The following is a 23622-nucleotide window of genomic DNA, read 5'->3' as shown; positions in this document are numbered from 1 at the left end:
GAGGGTGTCTGGGAGGGGGAGGGGCTCGTTGCCCTCCATCAATTTGACTCTTTAAAGGGAGCTAGAAGTTTATACTTTCAATCAAAGGAATCTTCTCTAAAGTTCACACAACCACCCTTTCCATAAGAACCTTATATGCCGTGGGGCACAGCTTACAACCACTGCCTCCAGATTTTGGGGGGCTGTGTCAACCTCAAAGGCCTTTTTATGCGATATTTGGACTATTTTCTTTAAGAAATGGCTATTTCAACATAAAGATAGGAGGCATTTTGCGAAAATAGGCCCTGATTTTGACTTTATTTTTAAATCACTTTGACTCTTAAAAAGGGCACTAAAACGTCTGATTAGCAATCCAATGAGCCTCTTCTGAAGTTTATATGACTACCATCTCCATGAGAAATTTATATGCCCCCGAGGCATAACTTAGAATCATTGCCCTGAAGGGCCGTGGGTAGGCTGCCATCTTTAAAGACATAATTACTGGACCTTTCAACTACGCTGAACGAAATGGCTATCTCAAATGCTTGATTGGATATATTTGGGAAACGATGGACTTAGGAGGGGGGGCTGGTTGTCCTCCAATTGCTTTCGAAAATTAAAAAGGGCACCTTAACTTGCAATTTCAAATTGAATATTTGAGAAACGATGGACTTAGGAGGGGGGGGGCTGGTTGTCCTTCAATCGCTATCGACTATTACAAAGGGCACCTGAACTTGCAATTTCAAATTGAATGAACCCCTTTCTGTGTTTCTACGACAGTTTTTTCTATGCGAAGTGCCCTGGTCTAAAAAACCAAAACAGAAAATAAATAAATAAATAATGCATTGTAATCACATCTCACTTTATTTAGGCAGTGCTATTACTCCGCCTATGATACGGTTATCCAGGTACGATCTGTTTCGAAGAATTAGTACCTCTCCAGACAGTAAACTTGGTCTAAATTCATATTGTCAATGCATATTGAGCAATTGACTTATATTTTATTGGATGATGACATAATAAATGGCTTTTTATCCAAGATCATCAGCTTTCTTGTTTATTTATATTTTTTTTTATTTTCTACATTGATATAAAATGATGACAAAAAAATATTTGTATTATGTTTAAACCATTCTTTAACCTAATGAAGGGCGATGGGAATGATTGGGCCCAATCGGGCTCTGCGTATGAAAGGACCCTGCACTTCCGTCAACATGAAAAAAAAAATTAAATTGTGAAATATTTTTAACAATTCCACTAAGCGTTGCTTCTGGAAATAGATCATTTTCCAGGCTAAAACCAATGAAAATTATCGGATATCAACCATGAATCAGGAAAGATTAAAAACCTTAGCAATTAAGTCGACTGACAGTGAATTCGCAAGGAAATTAGATTTTAGATCAGTTTTAGAGGAATTTATAGAACAAAAACTTAGTAAAATGTATATTCATGTATCCATATTCGGTGATGTAATTTCTAAAAGGCATTTTTAGCAGTTTCATAATATCCAGAGGACAAAAATGTAAATTAACGTAAGCTTAAAATGAACACTAAAAGGACAAAAAGGCAAGGTCAAAATGAACAAACTGGTCCATCAAATGAGAAAAGATAAAGATAGCGACCTGAGAAAGGTAAATACACAGGTGAAAATGAACAACCTGGACAATCAAAAGTGATAAACCAATCCAAGCAGTTAAGACAAAGGACAGTGAAAAAACGTCTGAAGCAACGATAAATGAAAATGAAGAGCAAAAAACATATGGTTAAAAGATAATTGGCAGCGAGAATTACAACGAGTCAAAATGAAAGTGAAGAACAAAAAAATATGCGGTTACAAGGCATGTGACAGTGAGGATAAGAAAGAATCAAAATGAAAATAGATATACAGAAATATGTTGTTAGAAGGCCTATGACTGCGAAAATAACAAAATATGCAGTTAAAAGATAAGCGGCAGCGAGAGTCACAAGTAACAGCGGGAATTATAACGTATAAAAAATGCAAGTGAAGAATAAAGAATTGTAGGGTTGGCGAGAATGAAATTGAGTCAAAAATGAAAGTGAAATAGAAAGAAATATTAAGTTATAAAAACAACAACATCTCAATCTTTGACGCTAACAAACTGTGTCGTGAAACCCAGTAAAAACCTACAAAGATGCCGTAAACTACACAAGTGTTAATTACAAATCATTGTGAGTCATCAATGTTTTGTGTTTTCATTGTGGAGTCCTCCATTTTCCCGCAAGAAAAGTTGCCGATAATTGTGATTTATTTGAGGGTTGCTGCCTGCTTTGTAGAATTCCATTACTACCTTCACAATGTCAAAATGAATTGGTTTGGCCTGTTATAGGCCATCACTTGCTCTCTAAAGAGTTTTACAAACAAATACAAAACTTGAACTCATGATTTGCTTTACCTTCATTCAACGTAAGTGATTATCAGACTATCAATAGTCGGAATTTTTCAGCTTCAAAGTAGCAGGACAAATTTATCACAAAATCAATTTGGTGACACACCCAAAATAGATTCCTGAAGGTGGTTTTGAACCACATTTATATGGTCAAGTGTACTTTTTAAACCCCGATGAAGCTACTAAAGAACATCTTGTGCATCCTTTAAATTATGGAATCTCTCGCAACTCAACGGATCTCTTAGAAGAATTATTGAAAGACACAAACAGCTATGCTAAAGGTTACTCAAAAATGTGAGAAGTGGAGGGTGATTTAAATCGACCTTTTTCTTCACTGGGCAACAGACTCGATTAGAAGACAAGTGACAATGATGATCAATATATAAATGCCTGCCGCGTACAGACCAGAATTTACGCGTAGACCCAATAAGCCCGGGCCAAGGGGCTTACAATGCATAGGAGTGCAAAAAAACACTAAGCGATTTTTTTTTTCTTAATACTAACTGGATTGATGTTATTTACAGTAAAAGCTCCGGGTGTATATTGCTGCTGTGCTGCCTATTCAAAGAAAAGTGACTTTAAAACAACGCAGGAATTCTGTCGCCGCTTATAAACAGTCAGATGTCTCCCAAGAATGGCAGCAGAGAGCTTGGTATCACATTTCTCTTGCATTACTTTTGGCTAATCACTCATCAGTTGCCTTCTGTGCAGGGGTTCCACGATCCCCAAATTTTTGGGGATTTCCCTGTAAATCTCTGTGGCACCCCTAGGGGTGCAAAAGATTAGGGGCTTAGAGGCACCAAAGATTTAAATCTGGTCCTCACTGCGTAGCATAATTTTACTTAAAAATATAACATATAGAGAGGGCCCCACAAAAACAATTCCTTTCGGGCACCACACCTACTCGACCCGGGTGTGATTATTAAGCATGACGCAATAATCAACTGAGCTAACAAGCTAGGATGTTAATTTGAATGCCACTAAATCTCTTGGTATCAAGAAAAAACTGTGCAAGAATTTATAATAGAAAAACAATAAAGATTGAAAAATAGTACGCTTAAGAAGTGGATTTTTTATTTTGCGCTTTCTCTTTTGGATCAGAGAATATATTTTTCAGGTGCTATTATGATAAATATGAACAACATAAAACACTAAATATTGAGAAAGCAGAGCACCAAGTGAAAATAGAAGTCGCAAATATTGTAATTGAAGTGACAAGGAGGAGCATCTTGACATTTGAATTGCACGACTCTTTCAGACAAATATGTAATATGACGCAGTCAATTCAAAATTGACGAATATTACTTTATCTGATGGAAAAGAGGAAGAACGGCAGTTTTTCTTTGAAAAATTTGTACAAGAAAGATTTTTTGGTACTTGTCTAGAATCCAGAAATTACGCGAGAAGTGAAGTTTCGTTAATAGAAAAATAAAACAAAATAGGATGAAAATAGGGGGGGGGGTAAAGCATAGCATAAATTAAATACTGGTACTTTGCTACAATCCAGGACACACGAAAGAAGGACCGTATAGAAATCTCAAAGCCGCTATTGCTAAATAGGTTTCCGCTGCACAGTGAGATATTGCTCACTCCTTGACAAAGATTTAAACTTTATTTTTGGGGTATAGGGGGACTAAAAGGTAGATAGGTTATGCTGGGTTAGGTTAGGTTACGCATTTAATATATGCTATGCTTTACCCCCCCCCCCGTCCCTCTCTTAATGTGCAAATATATAGCCCAAATTTGGTCATAAACTAATATATTTTCATCCTATCTTGTTTTATTTTATTAGCATTAACCAAACTTCACTTCTCGCATGTGTCCTGGATTTTAGAACAGTACCTAAATATGTAACCAAACATAGGTACCTTTTATTACCCCTAAACCCTAAAAAATAAAGTTTAAATATAGTTCCCGGAGTGAGAAAATCACTATTCATTGAAGACAAACCGGTTATTATCTGATCTGATCTTCAACGCAATACAACTTTCGCTGGTTTCTGGATTCTAGACAAGTACCGATTATTTTTAATGGTTTTGCGGGTTATTATGCAATGAAATTGATTGAACACATTCGCTTAAAATTATTTACTCGTTTAAAAAGAGTAAGAAAAATAGACTTATCTCGAAAAATCAAATCCATAACATAAATTTTAACGCATATTAAAATACTATAATATCTGGTTTGTGTAAAAAAATCCTGGATTTTATTGGGATAACTTATATTTAATTTGGATATTTTAATTGGGATATTTTAATGAGATAACTTATCCATATTAATTTATAAATAGATGAAAGATTGAAATTTTTAAACTTAATTTAAGCTACTTCCCCCTCAACTCCTCGCAAACCTTCTTTGATGTTTCAATGACCCGCATATGCTATGGCAATGCCTATCTAAGCTTCGGATATTTTCTTTAAGTAGGCTATATGGACGTCGGAATCCTTTTGTTTCAATATTATGAATTCGTCTTCTTTCACTGGATTTTATTATCATTTATTTTTTTATTTTGCCAAAAATTAAAAGTCAATTTGGAAATTTTCCAGTTTAGTTTCAAATATAGACATAAGCTTTCATAGAATCCTCGGAATCCGTGATGGGAAAGTTAGAGGAGCCATTCTTCGAAGGTTAAGTTGTAAAACTTGCTACTGATGAAGTTTTACTCGCATCGCTTTGTGATGACTTTTTTAGTGGTAGACTGTGACGCTAACTTAAGTCGCTCTGTTTTTCTGATAGAACAGTTTCTGTGTTTTTATTTATTTTGATTTTCTTTGTTTGTTTTTTTGCTGTGACCCCTGTACTGGAGTCGGGGAGAGATTTCATGACAGTCAGGGTTTCCAAAACTTTTAGGAAAAACAGTGTCCAAATCAGTCAAAAAGGACACTTTTATAGTGTCCCTCTAGAAAATTTGCCAGAATACAGGGTTACCATAATGAATTTTCAAAACCTGTGAAAAAAGTGCCGAAAACCCGTGAAATTCGTCCTTCTTAGTTCTGCTATCTAGCAGTCTGTTACCTACATGAGTTCTGCAGGTATTTCCAGATTTGACATTAACGCTACCTATAAATTAAATTTAGTGTTCGTTCAATTGGAAAAGACGGCAGAAAAAAATCGTCATGAAAATGTCAACAGAGCGAAATTTTATATCGATTATCGATACCACTACCTATCTTAGTCGAAAAGGAAAGAACCAATCATAGAGATTCATTTTCACTTCGTAAGTTATGCGAAAAGATGCGAGTCGTTGATCTTCGGTAGCTATTAAGGATCTTTGGGTACGACAAGGTCCGAACGGCTGTAGCAACGAAATGTTTATTTTGACCTACTTGGTTTTATAGTTAAACAAAGACGTCGATCACCTTAACCTCTTAGCCAACTGGTTGGTCAAGTGGTTAAAATCGGTTAATAACTCCTCTATCTTGCCGTTTTCTGAACATTTAGAAGTAGCCCTGAGCAAAAATGACATTTTCGAGAACTAAAAGAGTGAGAAGACAAGGCTGATTGAAATAAATTCGATTGAGTTATACTCGATAGAAACTGGTGACCAGCATTTGACAAAAAATCACAGCTGAAAGTATAGAATATAAAACAGAAACATTTGCTAGCGGCTATAAATAAAATTGATCCGCAACACAGCTTTTCTGCGAAACTCCATTCTTTCTATGACAGCAGTGTAATAATAGCAATATGCACATGGCTACACGCCACAGGGATTTACGCGGAACACGCCAGCAGGGAATGACCATTCACTTCTTCTCTCCAGCCTTCTCAGCGGCCTTGGTGACTTTGCCACCAGCAGTAGGTGGGTCCTTGAAGTTCACTGACTTGATGACAAACGTTAACCGTAAGATAGAAGAAAAAGATAGATTCGATAGTTCTAGTATGCCACATTGGTTAAGACTTTAGGTCTTATTCCTATTCGGTTGATAAATGGTGTTCGCGCAGGGCGCAAAAACATCTGAGAAAAATCCCCAAGACGTTACCAAAGCTTAAAAGTAAAGTACAAATTAAAAGGAGTCGTATTTATAAAAGAAAGAAGAAAATAAAGACATTTGGTCTTTGATTTGGAAAAATGTCCAAAAACTGTCCTTTTTTCAAAAACCTGCCTTTTTTGACCCAATAGTGTCCCGGTGTCCCTCAGAGTGAAAAAGTGTCCAAAAGCGACTAAAAGTGTCCATTTGGCATCCCAGATGACAGTAATACAGCCGTTGAAGAATAGCTGAAGAAATATTGCAATGACAGACATAGGGTAGCATAGTGTTGTATGTTGTTTTCTAAGCTATAAGCAGTTGTGCCAATTAGGTTACGGATAGGAGCAATGCACTTTCATCCAGTATGTTTTTACCCCTCCCCCTTTTTAAATTTAAAAAGAATATGTTTTTGGAGACTTCCCTTGGAAAACAATCCTATTTGTATTTTCACTGAAAAACAATGCCCCTCCTCCTAGTCTTTGAAAGATTATTCCTCCTCATATATTTCTGTGAATGAAAACACTGGGTGAAAAGCCTTTCCACGACTACAACATTGCTTTACTACCATTTACTTCAGTGAAAAGACTAACCTCAACAGAAAGGGATAATCTAACCTAATCCTGCAGTGAATCTTGAGCTGGAACTTGAATTGTGGTTCTAGGATCCTCTTTAGGAATTAGAATCTTATCAGATTAAAGTAGGGAGGAAAACCAAAATACACACTGTTATACCAGGTTATAAAAACAACGTATCTGCAACATCCTGGAAATAACTTGGGATAAAAAGTTGAAAAGTTCAGGGAGTGTTGGTGATTATCATTCCTGTCTCCAATTGCTTTTTTTCTCCGCCTACCACTCTTATCTTCTTCCTCTTTCTCTTTTTGAAAAGTCTACTTATTGCTGTTGTTAGTTTCTTTCTTGCGGTAAAGGAAACACTCTCTGTCTGCCTTAATATAAATTGATATGCATGAGCTATGCTATGTTATTCAACTAGAAAATTAAATATATAAAAAAAAATTTTCAGTTAAGTATCGAGGTAAGTCAAAATACGCAATGTGTTACAAGGCAATTCAACAATGATTGTACAACATCCTCAACTGAACTAAAATTTTCAAAAAGTGATTGAGGGCTAAATGGACCTAAATATTTGACTTTAGTGGAGGGCTAGAGGCAAATCAAAAGAAATCATGTATCTTAGTTATGGAAATGGCCTTTCTGCCACATCTTGAAACCAACTTGTGAGGATCTTTATGACGCTTTTGGAGTGTGAACAAAGCAAAGAAAATTCTTTTTCTGTATGTAGAAAGGGAGGATGTAAAGTCCAGAAAATGCATGTATTCAATTTAATTAAAAGTTTCTTCATTATTAGGTCAGTGAAACTTTGAATCAATTCAGAATAAAGTTGTAGGGCAAACCAAAAGACATTTTATTCACCCAATTTATCAAATTAGCATATCCCTAATATCTTGGGAGTGAATGAGGGGTGTTTGGAGTGCAAAAGGAGTCTCTTGAATATTATATTTGTAGAAGGGAATAGCAGAACATTTTTTGTTTTTTAAATGTTGGTTTGTATAAAAAAGAACTACGAACTTTTCTCTAAAAGTTTGGAACTTACATATGCAAGCAATTAGGTAGATATGCTTGTGAACAAAATAAAACTTCCAATAAATGTTGCACCTTAAATGAGCCTAAAGTTTTTTTTTTTTTTTTTTTTTACCGGTCAGCTAAGATAGTTAATACTTTTGTTTGTCTCAGTTACTTGACTTTGAATATTTTTGATGATTTCCAACCATTTTTTCAATTTTTTTGCACATATGCTTATAATTTTAAACTGTTGAAATATTAGCAGAACTAAATTAAATATAGATTACTTCTGTGTATTTTTGAAGCCTTATGTTTTTAAAGGTAAGTTTTGTGGTTTTTTGATTTTCAAGATAGATCTATAACACTTTAATGTAGAATTTGTATCCATGAAATTTCCTTTGTTGCATTCTCTATTTTGCCTTGCTTGCACTTTTAAGATGTCAAATTTCAAATTGATAAATTTTTTTTTCACTAAACATTTTATTTGAAAATATGTTTTAACAATTTTTTTGTTATTATTGACCGAGGGTTGCCAGTTGATAAGTTCCATGTAATGCTCCAATCATGATTTTGGTAGCAGCAGTAGCTGCAACCTAAAAAAGGAAGAACCATTCCCCATAGTAACCAAAACTTTAAAAAACATACAAAAAATGGTAAATGAGAAAAAAATAGCAATTTTTAGGTGATTTAGGAATGGTAGCCATTATCTATATAAGTCTTAGTAGTAAAATGTTATTTTGAAAACAAATTCAAGGGAATTTCGATAAATAGTCTAAACCCCCCAAATAATGGCATAAAAAGGACAGCATTGGAATCATCATGGCTGAAAACATATACAGGAGACCTACAGTACCATGGCTGGAGCAAAGTCAAATATCCCTTTGTGCGTGAGCAGCACCGATGTGTCCTCTCTTTTTTCTTTATTTGTCCTTTACTGCTAACAGGGCACCGAAACATCATAAAGAGCTGTCTAAGGGTTCTTTTTAAAGGAATTGCTAAATCTACGTGCTTTTGCAATTAACAAAACACGATATTTAAAATAAACTCAATCTTTTGACAAAAAACTGTGTCTTCGTATGCAAGATTAAATAAAAAAAACAAGTTTTTTAAACTGAAAGTAAGGAGCGACATTAAAACTTAAAACGAACAGAAATTATTCCGTATATGGAAGGGGCTTTCCCCTCCTCAACGCCTCGCTCTTTACGCTAAAGTTTTTTATTTTTTAACAAAATAAAGTTGTGAGACAGAGTCAAACTTTAGCGTAAAGAACGAGGCGTTGAGGAGGGGACAGTCCCTTTCATATACGGACTAATTTCTTACGTTTTAAGTTTTAATGTTGCTCCTTACTTTCAGTTTAAAAAACTTGTTTTTTTTAATTTCATTTATGATCGTTTTTGAGTTAATAAAGCTTTTATTTTGGCTCACCGTCATTGAATAAGTAAACAAAATTTGCATAAAACTTTTACTTTTCCTTTGCTAAATGGCTGTCTCAAAATTTGGTTCTGACGTAATTAACAAATTAACATACGTAACGAACTTCTATATTCGTATATTTTTCTTCTGGCAAAAAATACAAAGTTGCAGATTTTTGCAGATATGAGCTTGAAACCTATGTAATAGGGTTTTCTGATACGCTGAATCTGACGGTGTGATTTTCATTAAAATTCTTTCACTTCTAGGGGATGTTTCCTCCCTCTTTAAAAAATCAGGTAAATTTTCTCAGGCTCGTAGCCTTTGATGAGCAATACTAAACTTAATAAGATTTATATATTTAGAATCAGCATTATAAGCCCATTCTTTTGATACATTTATCGACATCAAAATTCCGATTTTAAAAGTTTCGATTACTATTTAGCCGTATCGCTTGTTTTTTTTATTGTTTTTTTTTATTACGGTATATGTTATTACGTATATGAGGGGGTTCTCCCCTTAGTCAATACCAAGCTCTTTATGTTAAAAGTTAAAAAAAATTTAATTAACAAACCCCTGAATCACAAAGGCCGTTTAATTAGAATAGATAGCTATTGTGAAAGCACTAAAAAAAAAAACTGTAGCGTAAAGAGCGAGGTATTGAATTGGGAGAGAACCCCCTCATATCCGTAATAATTTCTGTTTGTTTTAAGTTCTAATGTTGCTTCTTACTTTCAGTTGGAAACACTTGTTTTTTTTAATTTAATTTCTGATCGTTTTTTAAATAATGCTTGGAAATCCGGCGCCCCCTTCATAGAAATGTCCCTTACCCAAAAGAAAAATCCTCCACGGAAAGTTTCTCCCGTTAAACCCCCGCCGGCCCCCCCCCCCCACCAGAAAAAAATTATTACGGAAAATGTCTGTATACGTAACCATACCCCCAACAAAATTTAAGCAATGGGCAAAGTTCATAACTTGCAGCCCTTTTCCTGAAACTGTGGGGGATTAAGTCATCCTAAAAGACATATTTATTTCGACTATGCTGAACAAAATGGCTATCTCAAAATTTTAATTGGGTGACTTTGCGAAAAAAATGAGCGTGGGAGGGGGCCTAGTTGCCCTCCATTTTTTTTGGTCACTTAAAAAGGGCACTAGAACTTTTAATTTCCTTTCCAATGAGCCCTCCCACGATATTCTAGGACCACTGGGTCAATACTATTACCCCTGGGGAAAAGGAAAAAAAACAAAAAAAAACAAACTAACACGCATCCGTGATCTTTCTTCTGGTAAAAAATGAAGAATTCCACATTTTTGTAGATAGGAGCTTGAAACCTCTACATTAGGGTTCTCTGATACGGTGAATATGATGGTGTGATTTTAATTAAGGTTCTATAACTTTTAGATGGTCTTTCCTCCTTTTTTCGAAAATCAGCCGAATTTTCTCAGGTGCTTACCTTTTGATGGGTAAGATCAAACTTGATGAAACTTATATATTTGAAATCAGAATTAAAATCTGATTCTTTTGATGTATCTATTGGTATCAAAATTTCGTTTTTTAGAGTTTCGGTTACCATTGAGCCGGGTCGCTCCTTACTTACAGTTCGTTACCACGAACTGTTTGATGAGAACAGACGTCTTAGTCGTAGGTTACGACCATAAATGACGTTGTTATAAAACTATATGATAACATTAACTGCAGCAGGGGCTCGTTTATTACTATATCCAACTAAAAAAAGCCGAAGGCTTTTTATTGTTCAAGTACTTAAGTATTACAGTAGTATCAAACATTTTTGATGTCTTAATTTTGTAAACTATGGTGTTGAAATGTTGGCTCATTGAGGAAGGGAAAAATCTATGCGAGACGTTTTTTATTATAATTGTTAGAGGTAATTATATGGAAAGAAGTACACTTCCTAGACAATAAAATTAGAAATAAACCTGACTCAAAAATCTGTATAAGGTCAGATATTATTATCCTCATTAAACAGTATACATCTCAAGAGACAATGATAATACTGAATCATAATATAAAAGCAGTTCTTGCCCAAAGATGTAAAAGTGATAATTAACAAATACCCTAAGAACTTAAAATTTAAATTGCTTTTGAATTTTTTCTTAAGATGTCTGGTGTAAGATTTAGTATGGTCAAAGTTATGTTTTGAAAAAGCTAAATTTCCTTTAAATATTATTTTTGTTTAAGATTAACCTTGTTTAACAACACAGCTCGGTATTTTTAGTCTTGAAACATGGGATTCTTGTATTTTAAATTTGGGACTATATAGGACTGGAACATATAGGACTAAATTTGGACCATATATTGTCTTTTAGAACCCTTTGGCAACCAGAATTCTTAGCTTTAAATTTTATGTTCATTTTAGAAATTTTCTATGGAAAGCTTTGCTCAGCCTCAATGGGATAAACACCTTGATTTTTTGGCAGCTGGGGCCTCCATTGTCATTGGACTACTCCTCTGTATGAAACTAGAGGTAAGCATACTCTAATGTATAGTGTAACTACGAGTAGTTCCTTCTAAAATTAAATAAAAAAAAAAGTTTTTTTTTAACTGAAACTAAGGAGCAACATTAAAACATAAAGCGAACAGAAATTATTCCGTATATGGAAGGGGCTGTCCCCTCCTCAGCGCCTCACTCTTTACGCTAAAGTTTTTATTGTTTTAAAAAATGAAGTTGTGAGACAAAGTCAAACTTTATCGTAAAGAGCGAGGCGCTGAGAAGGGGACAGCCCCTTCCATATACGGAATAATTTCTGTTCGTTTATGTTTTAATGTTGCTCCTTACTTACAGTTAAAACAATATTGGTTTTTTTATTTAATTTCTGAAAGTTTTGGAATTAATGCAGGTTTTGATTTTGGCTCACCGAACATGAACAATTAAAACAAAATTTGTATATTCATTTTACTTTTATTTGGTTAAATGGCTTTCTCGAAAGTTCTTAAATTTTATTTACGAACATGTTTTTTCTTGTTTTTATTAGTAATAAATATACGTAACTTACGAATTAACTTACGTAACGAACTTCTATATTCATATATTTTTAACACGTATATTAGGGGGTTCGCGCCCTAGTTAATACCTCGCCCTTTGCGCTAAAGTTAGAATTTTGTTCCAATTCTGTAAAAATGACACCTTAATCACAAAGGCCGTTAATTAGAATAAATAGCTCTTATAAAAGTACAAAAAAAAATTTTGGCTTAAAGAGCAAGATATTGACTAGAGGACGAACCCAATCATATACGTAATAAATTACGTTCGTTTTAAGTTTTGATGTTGCTCCTTACTTTCAGTTGAAAAACTGTTTTTTTAATTTAATTTCTGATCGTTTTTAAATAATGCTGGGAAATCCCGCACCTCCTTCATAGCGATGTCCCTCCCCCCAGTGAAAACTTCCTCCATTGAAAGATCCTCCCACATAACCCTGACCCCCCCCCCCACTACCAGAAAAAATTCCTCCTGAAAACGTCTGTATATTTCCCAATAACCAATACTATATGTAAACATTGAGTAAAGTTCATAGCTTTCAGCCCTCTCCCCGGGGGCTTTGGGGGATTAAATCATCCTAAAAGACATATTTATAATATTTTCGATCATGCTGAACAAAATGGCTATCTCAAAATTTTGATCGGGTGACTTTGAGAAAAATTAGCGTGGGAGGGGGCCTAGTTGCCCTCCATTTTTTGGTCACTTAAAAAGGGCACTAGAACTTTTAATTTCCGTTCGAATGCGCCCTCCCATGATATTCTAGGACCACTGGGTCGACACGATCACCCCTGGAAAAAAAAATAAATAAAACAAATAAACACGCATCCGTGATCTTTCTTCTGGCAAAAAAATACGAAATTCCACATTTTTGCATATAGGAATTTGAAACCTCTACAGTATGGTTCTCTCATACGCTGAATCTGATGGTGTGATTTTCGTTAAGGTTCTATAACTTTTAGAGGTGTTTTTCCTATTTTCGGATATCAGGCATATTTTCTCAGGCGCGTAAATTTTGATGGGTAAGAAAACTTGAAGAAACTGATATATTTGGAATCAGCATTAAAATCTGATTCTTTTGATGTATCTATTGGTATCGAAATTCTGTTTTTTAAGGTTTCGGTTACTATTGACCCAGGTCACTCCTTACTTACAGTTCGCTACCACGAACTGGTTGAAACTACAATCCCTTGTGTTGCGTGTTGTATAGTAAAGCCGCAATAAATCCCAAAAAATGATTGACACCATCTTAAAATGCAGAAGTTAATAGTTGTGTTTCTTATACTAAAGGAAATATTTTTGGGAGAAATGATATAATTACTTTTAAGCGTAAACTTAAAACTCTCATCGGAATATGTTAATAAAAGAAACATAATATATGCGATTAAAGCCAGAATCAATCGGAGTAATCTTTCTGTTACTCTCTTCACGATAATACTTTCGTTACAGGTCGGTTTGAAAACCATTACAAACCGTCTCTAATTTAGTATAATTTGTACTTCATGGAAAAAGAAAAAATACTATCCGAGGCATTTATACAAGAACACAACAATAGGATCAGGCCAGGACCCTCCCCCAAGACTTTTGGCTGCTTTTCCATAAATAATATAGTCCTCATTTTATTTTGAATTGGCGAATGGATTATCAGAAAATTAACAAGTTATAAATGTAAAGTAATCATTCATTAATTTCCAGGTATATACCGAATTCGTAATTTTGTAATTACTAATTAGTAATTTTTGTACCTTGTGTCTATTATATTCCTCGATTTTTATTTTAATATTCCATGATTTGTAGCATGTCTGGCACATATTTGAGAAATCTAAATGTAATTATGAAAAATGATCTTCCATGCTTGAAACAAAATAAGAGTTTTATATATGCGTATGTTTTATGTATTGCGTATATGTATTATATATGTATTTTCCTCTATAATGATTAAGGAGAGAAACAATCTAGCGAATGTTCCGCCAGTATAAAACAAGACATCTTCAGTGTTAAAAGAAAAAGCGAAAAAAAAAATTCTAAAACGAAAATAAGATATATATGTATATGTATGTATATATATATATATATATATATATATATATATATATATATATATATATATATATATATATATATATATATATATATAAACAACCAAGTCATAATTTTAATTTTCTTTTAGTCATTATTTTTAAATTTTCTCCAGCTCACTTCAATGATAAGGAAAGCTTGTTGCATCATAGCCATTTTGTTGGTCTTTGTACTAGGACTATCCTTTGGCGTCCATACTGCTTCAAATGAAGTAAGGCAGATCAACACAAATACAGTAAGTTTTTTTTCTTCGTTGAACAGTATGCGCCCCATAAATAATTACGTCATTCAATAAAAAAAGCTTTAATGGCGCGTCAATAATGATGATTTCATCAGGATTAGATGTTCAAGTGGTCCAGCTTTATTTATATTTTTTCTAAAACAAACATGGTAATCTCAGTTGTCGTAATAGTCACTTTTCTCAGGCCAATAAACATAGGTCGACAAGATACGGTAGTACCAGCTAACTGTGATTTAGCTGGATAATATAGAAACAAAATATTGTAGGCTATTGCCTGAGTTTATGGTTTTATATGTTAATCAGGAAAATCGTTACTTTCTCTGAATTCTCACTAACATATATCAGAAATTCGTCCAAAGATGCATTCTAGAAAAAAAAATTGCAGTTCTAATTTCATACAAGCAATACGAAATACATTTTTAGCTAGTATTCTAAAACAGTCTTTGAAAAAAGTACAAACAAAACCAGTCTATTAAATGAAGCAATTTCGTTTGAAAATCCAATCTGTATCTCCACATCTTATTTCATTCCGACACAGTTAAAATCCCACCCCCCGTTAACTTAAAAATTTGTATTACCTACTTTTATCAAACGTGTACATAGTTAAAACAAGGAGATTTTCTTATAATGAAATCGTCACGCATCATATTGGGGATATAATATATATAATTCTTGTCTTAGCAATTATTTGCTAAAACAAAGTTGAACCTCTTTTATCTATGTTTTCACAGTTTTTTAGTTTGAACCTTTAGATTAGAACTTCTAAAAGAAGCTGTTGCTGACTATCGAAAACAATACTTTTGGCAGTGTATTTACAAAAGGTACAATATGATAGTATTATATTGCTCCAAATGGTATGCAGAAAAGCTATGTTGATTGACGTCATCTTAATTTGTTGTTATTTATTCATCTTAGTTTACCACTTGTCTATATTTCTTTCTTTCTTTTTTTTCGATGCCCAAATTACGAAAGGCTCTACATCATTTCAAAGGCTCAAGGTGCTATGCTGAACCAGGGTGCCAAAGCTTTTTGTATCTCTAATTTTCCGGTCAGTGCAAAAAGTTTCATCAAACAGTTTGTGGTAACAAAGTGTGAGTAAGGAGCGACACGTTTCAATAGTAACCAAAACTCTAAAAAAAAAACAGATGCGTTTGAAGAATTGACTTCTTATGCTGATTCCAAATATATGAAGTTCATTAAGTTTAATGTTACCTATCAAAAGCTAAGAGTCTGAGAAAATTTGTCCGATTGAAAAAGAAAAGGAGGAAACACTCCCAAAAGGCAAAGCAATCTTACCGACAATTACACCATCAGATTCAGCATATCCAAGAAGTCTACTGCAGAGATTTCAAGCTCCTATATATAATATGTGGAGTTTTGTATTTTTGCCAGAAGAAAGATACCGGATGCATTTTCATTTGTTTTGTTTTGTTTTTCTCCGATGCGTGATCGCATTGAAACAGTGATTCTAGAAGATCGGGAGAGGGCTCATTTGACCGTAAATCAAAAACTCTAGTGCCCTCTGTAAGTTACGAAGAAGATTAATAAGCAACTAACCCCCCTCCCACGCCCTCTTTTTAACCAAAGACAACTGATCAAAATCTTGAGGTAGCCATTTGATTTAGCATAGCTTAAAGGTCCAAGAACAATTCCTTTGAGAATTACATAACCCCACATAGTACCTGGGGAAAGAGCTGTGAGTTAATAGGTTTGCCCATTGCTCGCATTTAGTATTTGTCATTGGATTTTTTTTTTTGGGGGGGGGGCAATTTTTTATGGGGCTAGAGTTTCCACGGGGAGAATTTCCTGTGGGAGGAAATTTTCCTGGGTAAATTTTGCAAGGGATGTTCTACACAAGGGGAAGGAATGGGATTTCCTGGCACTGTCTGAACACGGTCAGAAGGTAAATTAAAAAAACAAGTACTTTTAACTGAAAGTAAGGAACAACATTAACACTTAAAAAAATAGAAATTATTCCCTATTTGAGGGGGCTGCTCCTTCCTCACCCTCGCTCTTTACGCTAAAGCTGGACTTTTTATCCCAATTCTTCAAGAAAGACTGTTCAGACACAAAGATTGTTCAATCTGAATGAGATATATTTTTAAAGAACTTGAAGAACTTAGCATTAAACAGCGCTTGTGTGTCAGGAGCTGTTCTTGAAAAATTGGTACAAACAGTCAAAATTCTCAAAAAAACACAGATAAAAACGGATCCGTGATTATTGATTTGGTATTTTTACTTATGCTGGTTCATGATTTTACTTGTGTGAAAGGCTGTTGTTTCTTGCTTCCCTTGCTAGGTTTCTTCTCATGTTGTGTGTGTGTAGAAACTTATGATTTGGTATTTTTACTTATGCTGGTTCAGGATTTTACTTGTGTGAAAGGCTGTTGTTTCTTGCTTCCCTTGCTAGGTTTCTTCTCACGTTGTGTGTGTGTGTTGTTAGAAACTTATGATTTGATATTTTCATTTATGATGGTTCAAGATTTTATTTGTGTGAATGTTTGCTGTTTCTTGCTTCCTGTGCTATGCTTCTTCTCATGTTGTGTGTGTGTTGTTTGAAACTTATTATTTGGTAATTTTACTTATGCTTGTTCTTGATTTTACTTGTGTGAAAGTCTATTGTTTCTTGCTTCCCTTGCTAGGTTTCTTCTCATGTCGTGTGCGTGTGTTGTTGGAAACTTATGATTTGGTATTTCTACTTATGCTGGTTCTTTATTTTACTTGTGTGAAAGTCTGGTGTTTCTTGCATTCCTTGCTAGGTTTCTTCTGATGTCGTGTGTGTTATGCTTGAAACTTATGATTTGGTATTTTTACTTATTCTGGTTCTTGATTTTAATTGTGTGAAAGTCTGTTGTTTCTTGCTTCCCTTGCTAAGTTTCTTCTCATATTGTGTGTGTGTGTTGTTGGAAACTTATGATTCGGTAGTTCATGATTTTACTTGTGTGAAAGTCTGTTGTTTCTTGCTTCCTTTGCTAGGTTTCTTCTCATGTAGGGTGTGTGTTGTTGGAAACTTATGATTTGGTATTTTTACTTATGCTGGCTCTTGATTTGACGTTCGTGTAATTATGTTTTTTCTAGCTTACTTTCCTATGTTTCTTTACATGTAGTCTGTGTGTTGTTGGAAACTAATGATTTGGTATTTTTACTTATGCTGGTTCATGATTTTATTTGTGTGAAAGTCTGTTGTTTCTTGCTTCCCTTGCTATGTTTCTTCTCATGTTTTGTGTTTGTTGTTGGACACTTATGATTTGGTATTTTTACTTATCCTGGTTCATGATTTTACTTGTGTGAAAGTCTATTGTTCCTTGCTTCCCTTGCTACATTTCTTCTCATGCTGTGTGTGTGGTGTTGGAAACTTATGATTTGATATTTTTACTTATGCTGGTTCATTATTTTACTTGTGTGAAAGTCTGATGTATCTTGCTTCCCTTGCTAGGTTTCTTCTCATGTTGTGTGTGTGTTGTTGGAAAAGTTTTAAACTTGTTCCCTGCTTTAGCTGAAAAACTTTTTCTGTTTGTTAATTTCTTTGTCTCAAGCACGCAAGAGAGTATAAAAAAATGTGGGTCGGGGCCCAAAAAGTTGGAGGGAGGGGGAGGCCTTCCGTGTCTCAAGCGCGCAAAAAAAGTATTGAAAAAAATGGGGGGGGGGGGTTTCTGTGTCTCAAGCGCGCAAAAAAAAGTATAACAAAATGGGGGGGGGGCAAATAGTTGGGGGGAGGGGGGAAATTGGTAAAAACAGTCAAAATAAACAGAAAAACACAAGTAAACACGGATCCGTGATTATTCATTTGGTATTTTTACTTATGCTGGTTCATGATTTTACTTGTGTGAAAGGCTGTTGTTTCTTGCTTCCCTTGCTAGGTTTCTTCTCATGTTGTGTGTGTGTGTTGTTGGAAACTTATGATTTGATATTTTCATTTATGATGGTTCAAGATTTTATTTGTGTGAATGTTTGCTGTTTCTTGCTTCCTGTGCTCTGTTCCTTCTCAAGTCTTGTGTTTTTTGTTGGAAACTTTTGATTCTGTAATGTTATTTTTTGCGCTTCTGGATTTTAATTGCGTGGAAGTCTAGTTTTTCTTGCCTCCTTTGATAGGTTTTTTTTCATGTTGTGTGTGTGTGTGTTGTTGGAAACTTATGATTTGATATTTTTAATTATGCTTGTTAATTATTTTTCTTGTGTGAAAGTCTGTTGTTTCTTGCTTCCTTTGCTAGGTTTATTCTCATGTCGTGTGTGTGTTGTTGGAAACTTATGATTTGGTATTTTTACTTATGCTGGTTCATGATTTTACTTGTGGGAAAGTCTGTTGTTTCTTGCTTCCCTTGCTAGGTTTCGTCTCATGTTGTGTGTGTGTTGTTGGAAAATTATGATTTGATATTTTTACTTATGCTGGTTCATGATTTGACTTGTGTGAAAGTCTGTTGCTTATTGCTTCCCTTCCTAGGTTTCTTCTCATGTAGTGTGTGTGTTGTTGGAAACTTATGATTTGGCATTTTTCTTATGCTGGTTCATGATTTTACTTGTGTGAAAGTCTGTTGTTTCTTGCTTCCCTTGCTAGGTCTCTTCTCATGTTGTGTGTGTGTTGTTGGAAACTTATGATTTGGTATTTTTACTTATGCTGGTTCTTGATTTTACTTGTGTGAAAGTCTGTTGTTTCTTGCTTCCCTTGCTACATTTCTTCTCATGATGTGTGTGTGTTGTTGGAAACGTATGATTTGATATTTTTACTTATGCTGGTTCATAATTTTACTTGTGTGAAAGTCTGTTGTTTCTTGCTTCCTTTGCTAGGTTTCTTCTCATGTCGTGTGTGTGTGTTGTTGGAAAAGTTTTAAACTTGTTCCCTGCATTAGATGAAAAACCTTCTTTTGTTTGTTAATTTCTATGTCTCAAGCACGCAAAAGAGTATAAAAAAATGTGGGTCGGGGCCCAAAAAGTTGGAGGGAGGGGGAGGCCTTCAGTGTCTCAAGCGCGCAAAAAAAGTATTGAAAAAAATGGGGGGAGGGGGTCTTCTGTGTCTCAAGCGCGCCAAGAAAAATATAAAAAAATGGGGGGGGGCAAAAAGTTGGGGGGAGGGGGGGACCTTCTGTGTCTCAAGCGCGCAAAAAAAAAGTATTTAAAAATGCGGAGGGGTCAAAATTTGGGGGGAGGGGGCCTTCTGTGTCTCAAGTGCGCAAAAAAAAGTATTAAAAAATGTAGGGAGGGGCCCAAAAGTTGGAGGGAGGGGGGGCCTTCCGTGTCTCAAGCGCGCAAACAAAAGTATTAAGAAATGGGGGGCCCTTTTGTGGCTCAAGCGCACAAAAAAAGTGTAAAAAAATGGGGGGGGGGAGTTGGCTGAAGGGGAGGCCCTTCTGTGTCTCAAGCGCGCAAAAAAAAATACAAAAAAATGTGGGGGGGCCAAAAGGTGGAGGGAGGGGGGTCTTCTGTGTCTCAAGTGCACAAAAAAAAGTATTATAAAAAAGTGGGGGGCAAAAGAGTTGGGGGGCCTTGGGGGTTGGGGTAGGGGACCTTACAACACTGTTCAAATGGACCTTGTGTGCTATAACGACCACAGAGTTTCAGTCCAAATAATTCCTAAAATATCGATTAATTTGTTTCGCCCAAATAATCCTCTAAACATAATTTCTATTAGCCTAGAAATAGGTGTCAATGATCCTGTCCCATTAGACTCGCTCTTATCTGGCAATGTTATAAACTTCTTTTCGGATTGGATAGGCATAGAAATATCTCTGTTTGACCTAGAAAAGGTGTCAATGATCCTATCCCGTTAGACTCGCTCTTATCTGGCAATGATGTAAACTTCTCCCTATTCAATAGGCATAGAAACATCTATGAAACAACAAACAATTTAACCATCAAACAGGTCTAGAAAGAGGTGTGGTCCTGTTCGAACACGGATCCTAGGCATCTGATTGGTCTAGAAATAACATTTTAACCAAGGACATTAAATATCTTCCCATGCTTTCATCAAAGGCATTAAATCTCGTCCAGGCTTTTACCAAGGACATTAAATCTCTTCTATGGCCATATATGGACTTCCGTCAGAAATTAGAGAAGAGTTCCTACTTGAAACTTTTGATGGATAACAATAAACATAATGAATCTTATATATTTAGAATCAGAATAAAAAGCTTGTTGCTTGTTAAAAACTAAAGTTATTGCTGATCTATTTCAAATATTCAAAGTTTTATTTTTAAAATTCGGCTTTTTAAACGCGGTGTAATAAGAAAATGCTCAATCACTTTCCTCGTTTGAAGAACAGACTCTCTAAAATTGACAACAAAAATTGAGTGACTAAAACTGTAAATTTCAAAAAATATTAAAAGACTATAAATTTAAGATTTGATGATTTGAGTTTTCATTAAGATTCCTTGAGCTTTAGGGCGTGTTTCCCAAATATTAGTAAACTTGATTAAAATATTTTAAAATCAGTAAGCTGATTCTTTTGATGTATCTATTGATATCAAAATTCCGTTTTTTAGAGTTTCTGTTATTATTGATCCAAGTCGCTCCAACCGAAGAATGGGCAACTTGTATAGCTTACAGCCTTTGACTCAGGGACTGGAAGGGGGGTTGTCTAACACAAAGGCATTGTCATTTAAACTTTAGACTATTTTGAACAAAGTGGCTATCTCAAAAATTTTTTCAGATGGGGAAAACCGGATCGGTGGTCATTTGTTGCCCTTCAGTCACTTTTGACTCTTAAAAAGGGCACTAGAACCTTTAATATGCAATCCAATGAGTCTCCTCTGAAGTTTATGTGACCATCCCTTCTATATGAAGTGCCTCTGTTGAAAAAAAATAACATATTGAATACTTATGGCTCTTTACTATGGCCAAGCACTACAGCATTGCCTCTGACTTAAAGCGGTGAGCAGAACTTTCAATTTTCCTTCTAATAAAGATCTGCAATTAACCAGGGAATATTGTTGGGATAGATCATGCGGAGCGGTAATTTTCTGGGGGACAATTTTTCGGGAGAAGTATTCTGTGAGGGAGATTTTCTGCGGGTTAAATTTTCCTAGGAAGGATTGCCCTAACCCCCTTACAACAAGTATTATCGTTTTTCTCTGCCTTGAGCAAAGTGTTATTGCTTTTCCTCTTCACTTCAAAATGTTCCATCGTTTTTTGTTCTATCCTACACAGTGCTATTATCTTTTCTTTCATCGAATAAAGTACCAAAACTTGAATCCATGGCGATTGAATGCATAGAAAAATGTATCAAACGCAGGCATGCGCAATCAATAGAATTAAAATATTATAAAAATAAATAGAATTAAGCATTGTCCAATGATAGTCACAAAATGGTACCCAGGGAAGATTAAAGAGAGAAGAATTAAAAACAAACGGATGCTCTGAAACATATTTCGATGGAATCACAAATTGAGAAAAGTTTAAAAATCGGATACTTTAGAAAAAGAAATATCGAAAAAGTAAAATAGAGCTCCTAAGATTTTATGATTCCATAGCCTATTACAACCTGATAATTCCCTGGCGGCCAAGATGGACCCTTTTGAGTAAAATCTTAAGTGCCAAACTTTCTTCAGGACATCAGAGTTCTTATGATTTTTCTCTTCCAATATATTGTTTTTTCTTCTTTAAATGTTTATTTTCACCAGAATACATTCCAGCATCCTATTTATTGCACTATCGTATGGTATTCACCATCCCTGGACGTCCATTTGATGTTTGTCATTGGAAAGATTGATAATTAGCGGAAAGACTGGTAATTTTTAATGCATATGAACCATATATCTGCTGATTCCTGCAATCTGCAATGGATTAAATAATCTGTGGTGAACATGTCTATCATCGGAAGAAAATTTGTAATCATGAGTTACAATGACAGAAAAAACTTTGATGATAATGCGATGACAGATAAACTTCGGCACATTGTCTGATGATACCATTAACACTATTTGCAATGACACATTTTCCAATAACCCGAATATATTATACACAAAAAAATGACTAAAAATGGCCAGGATGAAACGGGCTATAGAGATCAATGGGAACATTTCTGTTTGTGTGTTTTTTTTTTATGAGATAAATTTGTTTGATGAACATATCGTTGGAAGCCTGTTTCCTTGTGTGCGAATCTTTGGACACGATCTTCAGTGAAATCTCTAGTATATTAATATATGATTTTTTAGTATTTGAATATTCGTATGATGTTGTAATACATGATTCGGGAGCTTATAGAGAAAGTGACGGGCGGGGTAGACCATTTTGAATATTAATTAAAAAAAACTTTTTCCACCAAATAAGTTTTTCAAAAAAAAATAGAGAACTCCATTAAACCAAAAATGAGCAAAAATAAAATCAAATAATCTAAAAAGCATGAAACTACCACAAATCAGCATCTATAAATAAATAAAACCCAAAACGAACAAAATTTACAATAAATAACCGAGTCAAACTCAAAACGAGCAGAAATTAACATGAGTAGGGCTCAAAACCCCTATGTCTTCCCAAGGCCAGAACATAATTTGCCCTTTACTGAAAAAATATAAATGTTTTTATTTTTATAACTTTAATAAAAAAATAATATTAACATTTTGATTACTAAATATCAATATATATATATTAAACTGACAATGCACATTCATTTGTATTTTTTTTTTCAGTAAAGTACAAATTATATTCTGGCATTGGGAAGGCATAGGGGTTTTGAGCCCTACTCATGTTAATTTCTGCTTGTTTTGAGTTTGACTCGGTTATTTATTGCAATTTCTGTTCATTTTTGGGTTTCATGTACTTATCGATGCTGATTTGTGGTAGTTTCAGGCTTTGGAGATTATTTGATTTTATTTTTGCTCATTTTTGGTTTAATGAAGTTAATTTTCTTTGAAAAACTTATGTTGTGGAAAAAAATTTTTAAATTAATTTCTGTTCGTTTTATATTGACGTAGTTTTTTCAGAGAAAGAGAAAATAATTTTTTATATCTTGTCGTTTTTTTA

General features: G+C 34.5%; 1 protein-coding gene across 1 annotated transcript in view; it reads left to right on the top strand.

Annotated features, from left to right (window-relative positions):
* Positions 1-23622, top strand: part of LOC148956491 (uncharacterized) — a 62079-nt gene that overhangs the window by 29134 nt on the left and 9323 nt on the right. Inside the window, exons 3-4 of the mRNA XM_089091037.1 lie at positions 11730-11837; positions 14542-14661. Of these exons, the coding sequence (XP_088947163.1) occupies positions 11730-11837; positions 14542-14661 (228 nt within the window). The remainder of the gene's footprint in view (positions 1-11729; positions 11838-14541; positions 14662-23622) is intronic.

This window comes from Artemia sp. Qi Xiang Cuo, chromosome 1, assembly GCF_049724085.1.
Source record: "Artemia sp. Qi Xiang Cuo chromosome 1, ASM4972408v1, whole genome shotgun sequence".
Lineage (NCBI taxonomy): Eukaryota > Metazoa > Arthropoda > Branchiopoda > Anostraca > Artemiidae > Artemia > Artemia sp. Qi Xiang Cuo.
The sequence above is the reverse complement of the archived record's forward strand: the minus strand, read 5'-3'. Positions and strand labels throughout refer to the sequence as shown.